Raw genomic sequence first — 10662 nt, forward strand, 5'->3', positions numbered from 1 at the left:
ATTAATGATCAACAAATACTTTCTTAATACTTTTTAAATGTGACCACGCCGGTTTTTCCACTGAGGTCTTCACATATATATATATATATATATATATATATATATATATATATATATATATATATATATATATATATATATATATATATATATATATATATATATATATATATATATATATATATATATATATATATATATATATATATATATATATATATATATATATATATATATATATATATATATATATCCAAGTACAACCTTTTGCTTTCTATCAATTGAAAAAGTGTTTATTCGCTTCAATTACGAAGATGCAATGCAATATGTTTTAAGTCTTAGTACTAACATTTGGTGTAATATACACATATGTAAAACTGTGCTAACCCAGTGGGCATGCGTCGTCCGGGGGACGTCCGTCGGATGTCTTACGACGGACATCCCCCGTCCGTATTATCTAATTCCCAGTGGACGACACATGTCCACTGGGAATGAGATAATGATAAATTGTTAACCTTGAAATTATGTAGGAGTTAGTTAGATATTAAAGGTTTTAAAGTCTTACAAAGGATAAAAGTCTGGGAAACTAGCCTATAATTTGAAACTTTGTTTTCACGACCATTCTTAAACAACGGCGTTATATTTGCAGCCTTCCATAAATTAGACATTACACCTTGAATTAATTTGTTAAATAATACAATTAATGGTTTTTTTTTTTTTTTTAACATTTTTTTAAATACTTTTTTATTTTTGAATTATTATATTGGAATTTTTTTAAAGTTTTTCTCCTAAAGAAAATTTGCTGATAGACCAAAGCTTATTTTTCATTTTAAAATCATTTATTTTTTTGTTAAGAAATTTCTTTTACTATTAGGTTCTTCTTTTAAGATTAGTTATATGATTGTTAAGATAATCAATTATCACAACTATCATTTATTATTATGATTATTTTTTACAGATAGAATAAATTTTCGACTGTCTTGTTGTGATGATTAAAAAGCTCACAACAATCGTATATATATTTGTTTAAGGAATTAATATTCCAATTTTTTGAATATATATAATTGGATAACTCATGATTTCATCAAATTCTAAATTTATAACTTTTTTCAAAGATGCTATCTTGCTTACAAATGTCTCTTTTGTGCCATTATTACGCATTATTATGTCTTTGATTTTAATAGATTTTTATAAATTTAATAAAAAACTTTATTAGAATCGTTTTATTAGAAAATCTTTCAACTCTGCATATTTGGGTTAGTACTTTTTTCGAGGTAAATTAAAAGTTACAAGCTGTCAATATACAAATATTTATTAAATTGATATTCTATACGAGAATATCAATTTTAAGAATAAATAATAAAAAAATCATTCAACTTTGGAACAAGGTCATTAATGAGAAAATCCTAACATAATTTGAACTTAATAAACGACTGTTTTATAGTCACATATTGTATTACTTTTTATAGTGTATTAACATTAAAGTAAAATAAAGAAAACAAATATATAAATCTTCAAATAAAAATTTCCCCCCTCCCTCTACTTTTATTTGGTTAAGAATCTTTTAATTTTTTTAGGAGAAATTTCTAGATAAAAATGACTTTTTTAGAAATTTTTTAGACGATTGTGCCCTTCCACTTCAAAATCTGTGTCGTCGGATCAAAGTCCTGTTGATTGCAGACTTTTGCATAACCGTGTGAAACTCCTACACAAAATCTATTATTTTAAAATAACTTTGACCAAGCTTGAAAATTTGATATTTTTCAGTCAACTGTTTTAACATTTATAAACTTTTAACATTTAAAACTTTTAAAATTTATTTAGGATTTTAGGTTAAACATTTAAATAAGATTCCTCTACAACTATTATTTCTGTAGATTTATGAGATGTTAAATGTAAGTCAAATTTTGAACTTTGGTTTAAGAAGCATTGATAAATTAGCTATTTTTTAAAGTAATAATAAACTGATTAAATGAATCGGTCATTATGACTTAGTAACTTGTTTATTTATTATATCATTAGTTAAAAAAAAAGCTTTTAAAAGAAAACTTATTAAAAAAGCCTTTCCTCAGAATGCACGTTCCGCACTATAAGTTTTTAATAGATAACTAAAAAGTAAACAAATTTTAAGTTTTTAATAGATAAAATAAGTTCTTAATAGATAAAATAAGTTCTTAATAGATAAACAAAAAAGCAAAAAAATAAAAAATAAAAAATATCGCTTTTGTTAGAAGATTGATTTGATTGGCAAAATACGAAAACGTAACTTAATTATTCACTGTCGCACTTAATTTGAAAATAGCAATTAACCCCTTTGTTCGAACATTCTTTATTACCAGGGGGTTTTGTTTTCTAAAAACACGAATAACTGTATTTTATTAGAACATTTTAATAACTTTATTAAGTATAAACATTCTTAGAATTAAGATTGAATACAGCGGAAAATTATCTTTTCTTATATCCGAAATGCATAAGCAAAATAACAACTTGTCGGTAATAACATCTCCCTACAAAAATATATTCGAAAAATTTTTCTGAGTTTATGTTTATTACAAAAAAAAAAGTGGTTGCTCGCATTAACGCGTAAATGCTTTGTTGCTTAAATTTTATTGTTTTTTACTTGTGTTAGTTATGTCAGAAGATTTATTAAACAATAAACAAACAAACGCTAGTAGTTCAATCATTAAGAAAAAAAACAAGGTAAAGCAAAGAATTTGTCGCAGTACTCACGGTTTGGTATCTAAAATAAAAAATTTAAAGCTGTTTAACAAAGATGAAGACATGGCATTTTTACGAAGGTATAGTGGAATAGTACATTTAAAGAAAACCCATAAATAGATTTTTATAGTTCATATGTTTTTATAACAACGAAATATTAAAACTTAATTGTAAATTATTTTTAATTTGATTTCGCCATTCAATTTTTATTTGTTTGCTAATTAAGATTCGGCGCATTAAAAAAATAAATTAAAAAAAATTAAAAACAACAACTTGGATAAAAAGTAAGGGAGAGCGTGTATTAAGGTTACCCTAAATATAAATGGAAAAAAGAAAATAGAAACATAAAACTATTTATTCATAAATGGCTAGACTGTACCTTTGCCCAGACCAGAAGCTTTAGTGCATTTAAAAATTAATAGTTATTCTTTTTTAATCCCTAGAAAATAATTTTCAATAATAATAAGTGGTTTTAAAAAGTTAAAAAAAATGCTAAAATAAGTTCTTTCACTACTGATTTAGATTATACCTTGAATATATGTAAGATAGGATTTTGCCTATTTTAAAATTAATTTTGTAAATTCTGTATTTATTATAATAAAATATAATGTAATATTTATTATCGAATATATTTATTATTAATATATAAAATATGATATGTTATTTATTATCGAATCAATTCCAATAGTTGTTATCATTAAACATCTCCGCTTGTTATGAAGTTACCATAAATAAATTCACCTAAATTAATAATAATAATATAAAATAAAATAAAAAATCAGATATAACAGATTGATCAAAAGGAGGCAATTTAAACGCACGATAGTTTTTTTAATTTTTCTGACGAAATTTAAGATTAAATGCACGTTTTTTAATGAAAAAAAAGCTAATAACACAGGCGTTTTTTTAATCTATTTTTTATCAATTTGAATTTCTATTTTTTTTCTTTGTTTATCTATTTATCTGTCATTGTAATCTTTTATTGATTAGTATTATTATTAATTGTACAGCAGAGCCGACGCCTCCGTGAAACATAGTGGTATCCGCAGTACTACGATAGCTTATCGATAAAAAGTTTAATAAAGTTATATATGTATTTATTTTGTCAAACAATACCTTTAGAGGTTATTTCGTCTACTTGGTAGGACGAATAGTTTTTTATTAGAGTCTAACACATATAAATTTTTTAATGTTTTTTACTTAGACATTCAGGTGATTCTTTACTTTACTAGGTGGCTACTTATCGCCGGTTTTTAGTTATGGATTTTAAAACATAAATTTAACTATAAATCTAAAGGTAGTCGATAGATATACTTTATAACTACACTGTTTTAGATAGCAGTATTATTATTATTTTATTGTAGCTAACTATAACATAACGACAAGTCTATCTATTCGATAGCTGCATATCGTAGCCTTGTAGCTATCAACAATGTTGATAGCTGTTGATTCATGTAAGCATTTTCACGTTAATAGCATTGAATCCATGTCTATTCAACATAGTTATTCTAGATATAACTACTAAATTAATTAGTGTTGTTACAATTTTAAATAATTCGACTGTCAACTAAATCGACTAATATATTTTCTTAAGTCGACTAAAAGTCGATTTGATTGAAATATGGGAACAATTTTTTTTTTCGAATTACTTGTTATAAAAATAATAAAGTAATTTATATTCGCTTTCTATTTTTTAACATCATATCATTTAAATAATAATGGAGCAAAACAATATGAGAGAAGGGCCCCATTCGACAGCGAGACAGTTTATTCCCAGACAATGATTTAGAGACTAAAATGATTTAGTTGAAGTTGATAACAATGCTAAAAATAATAATAAAAGCTTTAACGACAAGTAATAAATGAAACATGTTTAATGATATAACTAGAAATCTGGTGTTTTAAAATAATACATGTACAGTTGGTACACGTTGCCATATGCGATTTTAGTAAGTAAATAATAAGGCAAGATGTAATAAATATGAATAAGTAATATAATAATATTATGTAATAAATATAAATAAGTAATATAATGGTCAGTACGTTCCCAGTGGGCACAGGACCTAAATAAGACGTCTTTTGAACGTTCAAAAGACGTCCAAAACGTTCAAAAGACGTTCAAAAGACGTCTTTTTTACATCTTGTGCCCACCGGGTTATATGTGATAATGTAAAGTATATAGTTAGAAGTATGGTATAGTAGAAAAATTACAAAAATATACTAAGTAATAACAACTTTATATAGTGCATATTTATTTATTATTAAAGGAAATATAGCTAGAAATCTTTATTAGCTAGCGATCGTCCTGGTCCAACCGCTGTTTTTATGGTTACGAATATCGCTAGCTAGTTGCTAGCCAGTTTCCCACCGGGTCTTTAATAATTTAATTTATTATTGTTATTGCTTTTGCTTTAGCATTATGAAAATAAAAAAATATATATTTGTTTCAATTAAATCAATTATTTGTTAAAAAACTGATGTAAAACATGAAACGCGTAATTTTGACATTAGGTTAATTGCACACTAACACGTATAATTACGCTTTATCGTTAGTTTTTAATAGTTTTTTATTGATATGAAAAAAAATGAAAATGATCCATTAAAAGAAGAGAAAAAGCCACGAAGGAATCTACAAAATATCCTTAACTAACATATTTTTTAAACCGGCAGTTCAGACTGACGGTAAATCGATAGCAACAATATAACTTTTAAACATTATATATAACTTTTAAACATTGTAATCTTTTTTAATGTAATTTTAAATTCTCAAATAAATTTTTACCTTTAAGAAATTATAATTAATAATTTGAAGAAACAATTTTGGCGGGTGATGCATATTTTTTAGGATATTTTTTTCCCAAACCTTAAATGATATTTAGAAAGCAGTCGTATATGACTTAAATATAAAACAAAAGTTTGGAAACTTAAACTTACCTGAAATTTACTTATCTCGTACACAAAAAAAAAAAAAAAAAAAAAAAAAAAAATACCGTTTATTATTTTAAATTTTACAAATTTTTTTTAAAAAAAAATTCCATAGTTATACAATCAGAGTTACGTAAACCTGAAATAATTCAGGTATACGTAAAATATCACGGGAAATGAATAAAATAGCATTTATTTTAATCATTTCTCGTGCTGCACGAAATTGTACCTATTATGTTAAAGGAATTTAAATTACAAACATCGTATGTTTTAAATCTATTAAACTTAAACAAGTGTACCTTTATTTTTTTAACAAGAAAACTTCTATAATATTAGCAAATTGTAAAAAAAAAAAAATTCTATTTTCGGAGACGTGGGCAAAAAAAAAGATCTTGAACTTTTTAAGTTGCTTGTTAATATAGTTTGTCATGTTTTGACTGTTACATTTAAATTAAAGAAAAATATGTATAAAAAACATAATTTTTTTTAAGTTTTTTAAAATTATACAGGTATGCTATTACTGAGACTATAAGCCTTTAACTCAAAAAATAAAGTTGTGTTTACTAGGTGCTTACTAATTAGTCTTTATTTATTGTATTTTAAAGTTTTTGTAAAAAAATATTTATTCAATCATTTTCTGCATTTCTGCCAATATCTGACACACCGTGGAGCGTTTTAACAAGTTGGCATCGTCACAAAGTTTTATAACTTTTATTAGGGGTAAAAATATCTAAATATCCAAACCTGTTATGAAAATTCTGTCTCTATGCAGCAAAAGATTGTAAGCGAAGGTCACATAGATTCTGATGATCTGAAAATGAAGTTGAAAAACATTGTTCCCTGGTTAAAAAGTAAAAAATAAGCCTGACCCTTTAACTTTAAAACCACGAAAATGTCTTCTATAGCTATTGTCGGTGTTAACTAAAACTAATGTTTTTCTCCTTTTCAAAATATAAACTCCATCATTAAGTATTTCTTATATCTTTTTTTTCACTCATGCTAGCTACCATTTAACAACACAATTTAAAAAGCGTGTGAGTCAATAATTTTTACATTAATAATAAATTTATATAACAAATTTATAACTAAGGTATTAACTTAAAGCTCTTTAAACTCATTATCCTCAGATTTGAGGCCGAGGCTGCAAACCTTTTAGGGTATTTTTGTTACCGGGCTTCAATCATCACAATCTTTTGCAAAGCATTCTTATTTGACATAGGTATGAACACGTTCAAATTTGGAGTATTTACAATTCCTAAAAATGCCATATTTTAAACATTTCTGAAAAGCAGCCGTGGTGTAGTGGTTAGAGTTCTGGCTTTAGAACTGGAGGTCCGTGGTTTGAAGCCGGTTCTGACCATATATGCATATATAACTTCTTGGTTAAATGCTATTCCGCGGTGCTCTGTGATAAGACCGTAAGGACTTTCTTAACAACAATAACAACAACAAAATATTTAAATATCCAGCGGTCGCCCCTGCGATCCGATAATTTTTATTATCAGTTACTTGTTATTACCCATCTTGAACTCAGGCCTGACTAACTGTACAAGTTAAATACTTAGTCATCAACTAAAAGACTAAAAGTTCAATTTTTAAATTCTTAAGTATTTTTAACCTAAAATATATTAGTTTCACTTGTTTTAAAAAGCAATGTTAAAACAATATTGTTCACACATTATTTTTTTTAAACATTTTTTTTTTGTTTATATAAAATTGTTTTTATAGATAGAAAAATCCACCACAGTATTTATTTCATAGACGGCATTAATATCAATTTTATTATTTTTATGTAGTCAATCGTGGAGAAGCTGCGATGAAGGTAGTCTTGGAGAAAATGGAGACAGTAAGTCAAATTCTGACTGTAAGCTATACCTTTCAGATAAGTCTTTATTGTCGGGTTCTTCATGTGAAAGTTTAGATGGTTCCTGTTCGTGGGAAGTTTATACATTTCCCGATGTTATTTATCGGGACTCATTTCATGATAAAGTGCTGCAGCCAGCCAAGTTTTCTGTTACTAGTTTGACTAAAATATCGACTCCTACAAAAAAGTCTAAATTAAAGTTATTAAAAAATATAAAAGATATTAAATCTACGCAAAAAATTGTTTTTAAAGCAAAATCATTAGTAAAAAAAGAAAAAATAACAGATTATTTTAGTGCGCAATTAGTCGAAAACTTAACTTCTACAAAATTAAAAAGACATAATTCGATGATAGAAACTGTTGTTAAACAGGTAGAGACCACTCCTACATCCAAAAGACATTCTTCAAAGAGGTTGTGTGCGACGGAGCCCAGACCAAAACGAAAGTTAGAATGTTCTCCTATTAGAAAACTTTCTGAAAGTAATCCTTTAAAAAGAATTAAAAACGATAGAGATTTTATTTCAAGTGATGAGGATAGCCTACCATTTGGAAGTACTTCTTTTTTTAATCATGTTTTATCATCAACTGAAAATTTATCTAACAACGATCTTGGAGTTACACCGATAAATTTTACTAAGCGTTGCGTATCATGTAGAACCCATCGAACACCTAAATGGAGAGATATTGATGAAAATACTCCATTGTGCAATATATGTGGAATAAGTTGGAAAAAAAATAGAATACGATGCACAGTTTGCTGGTTTGTTCCATTAGCTGATTTTGAAACGACTTTACAATGTTCTAATTGCAATAATTTGAAAACTTTAAAAAAATTCAACTCAATGCGCAGGTACAAAAGTTGTGTTTATTAAAGCCTATATAATTTTTATCAAAGATTTTGGCATTAGTTAAACAAAATGCCTATTATTTATAGAAGTTTTGCGTTTTTCTTCTGCTTTCTTCCGTTGATATTATAATAACTAAAAATAAAAATAAAAACTAATAAGAAAATTTTTATGTTTAAAAAAATCTTTTGAGTGAGGATTTTTAATAAACGTTTTGCAAATAATGTATTGCGCATGTACGAAAAGTGTATTTTAAAGTGTACACTTGAAAAAAATTTTAATTTTCTGTTTCTAGGTAATGTTACCTTTTTTTTCACTTCAATTTTTACACTTTCCTATTTTAGATGTGAAAATATTATAAATTTTATTTGTATATTTCTTATTTATTTCCAAGAATTGATTTATCCATAACAATTTTTTTTTTTAAACAAATGATGTTTTTCCAAATGGCAACCGACATTATATGTGTGTGTGTGTATATATATATATATATATATATATATATATATATATATATATATATATATATATATATATATATATATATATATATATATATATACCCTTCCAAAAAATTTTAGGAATAAAAAGTGGGTCAATTTCGATAACTCCAAAATACCATAAACTTTGATGTATTGAAAATTTTATGTTGATCAATACTTATATCAATAATTATATAGGAATAATTAATATAATCAATAATTATATAGGATCAATAATTATATAGGAACTATAATTTAAAAAATTATAAAAAAAATGTTTTCGCCACGCAAAACATTGTTTTTAAAATATCATAAAGTGATTATAGGTTTTTAGCTATTACTAGCAACCAGACAATCTCTAATGGACTTATTATAAAAGGACAAAAATAGACTTCGACAAAGCACTAATTGCAACAATTTTAATTACAACTATCAAAAATGAATTGTCTATAAAAAATGTTTGTCTTTCTAGACAATCATTTTAAAAACGGACACTAAATGAACAATCTCGATTTTTTAATGAGGTATAGAAGATCTATTTAATATATAATTTGGACTTATAACGAGTAATTAAATTTTCACTGCAGCATCGTTTCAAAAACTGAAAACGAGCACAAAATTAAAAATACAATTTTTCTAACAGAAGTTCATTTTTTAATTTTTTGTCCAGCGTGTGCTGTTGATTAAAAAGTTAATGTCTATTTAAAAACCTCAAAATGGACTATTTTGTGCTCAATTGAAGTTCATTAATTACTCAGTTCAGTTGTTTTTCAATTCTCAGTGAATGTGCGTGAAAATTTATTTTTAAAATGCCCTCTCCAGTTTGGGATTACTTCAAAAAAGTTGAAGGTAAGTTTATCATTTAAAAAATTTTCCTTAGTCACTAAAATCTTTATCACCTTCAATAAAATTATTTTAAAAATATGTGATCAAGGAGTTGTCCTTTATAAAATGTGGATTAGTAAGTAGAAGATTCCAATAGGTGTTAAAATTTATTTAGGTTTGTAAATAAAACAATAGTGAAAAAGAAAAATGTTTTTTACTATTGATGAATATGTACGCAAGTTTTAAACAATAATTAATCATGGGCAATGATCGTCATTTGGAGTTTTGATGTCATTTCAATATTTTTTTAATATTATAAATTTACTACATAACAATCTTCAAATAATACGGTAATGAAAGATTTCTGGTTTTATGAAATCAAGTAAATTTAGACAAAATCATAGACACCAAATAGACAAAAAATTATGCTTTGTAGACTTATGAAGTGAAAATTATTTTTTAACTGAGCAATCTTAGGACACCATCAAAAATTTGATAGACACAACAAGGACAAAAAATTAAACATTTGTTGTGTCCATTACAACATACAGAGTTGTCTATGTTTGTGTTGTAAGTCTATCCATAGACTAGTCTGGTTACTAGCTATTACAGGTTATAACCTGTTGCTGCGCGAAACTTCATATAAATATATAGCTTTTATAAAAATAAGACAAAAAGCTTAAATGTGAAAAAAAAAAATTACTGTTTTAAAATAATTTTGTGACTCGAATATAAATTTTTTAAAATTGCATTGTTCGATCTTATATATCTTTAGCATTTAAAAACAAGTGTTCAAATAAGTTTCTCTCGTTTTCAATATCATCATTTGAATCTTCTTCAATTCTAAGTCCTAAAAACACAATTGTATCTAAAAATACCGTAAACTTTAAAAAAATATATATTTAAAAAATAAAATTTATGCTTTTATTTTTGCAGTCTTGACAATGACAGCCACTGCACGAAGTCATGCATTTTAATCCACTTTTACTGAAAGAACAAATAT

The 10662-nt window shown here is 25.6% G+C and overlaps 1 protein-coding gene across 1 annotated transcript; it reads left to right on the forward strand.

Annotated features, from left to right (window-relative positions):
* Positions 1–2542: 2542 nt before the first annotated feature.
* On the forward strand, positions 2543–8719 carry LOC124809231 (uncharacterized). The gene is made up of 2 exons (XM_065793549.1): positions 2543–2798; positions 7440–8719. The coding sequence occupies exons 1-2, from the start codon at positions 2632–2634 to the stop codon at positions 8377–8379; spliced, it is 1107 nt and encodes a 368-aa protein (XP_065649621.1). The 5' UTR covers positions 2543–2631; the 3' UTR covers positions 8380–8719.
* The last annotated feature ends 1943 nt before the right edge of the window (positions 8720–10662 follow it).

This window comes from Hydra vulgaris, chromosome 03, assembly GCF_038396675.1.
Source record: "Hydra vulgaris chromosome 03, alternate assembly HydraT2T_AEP".
Classification (NCBI taxonomy): Eukaryota; Metazoa; Cnidaria; class Hydrozoa; order Anthoathecata; family Hydridae; genus Hydra; species Hydra vulgaris.

Bases quoted from the DNA above. Each gene is read 5' to 3' on its own strand.
- LOC124809231 (XM_065793549.1), top strand. From the start codon at position 2,632: ATGTCAGAAGATTTATTAAACAATAAACAAACAAACGCTAGTAGTTCA. The intron at 2,799-7,439 runs GTATAGTGGAAT...ATTTTTATGTAG, and splicing joins GACATGGCATTTTTACGAAG to TCAATCGTGGAGAAGCTGCG.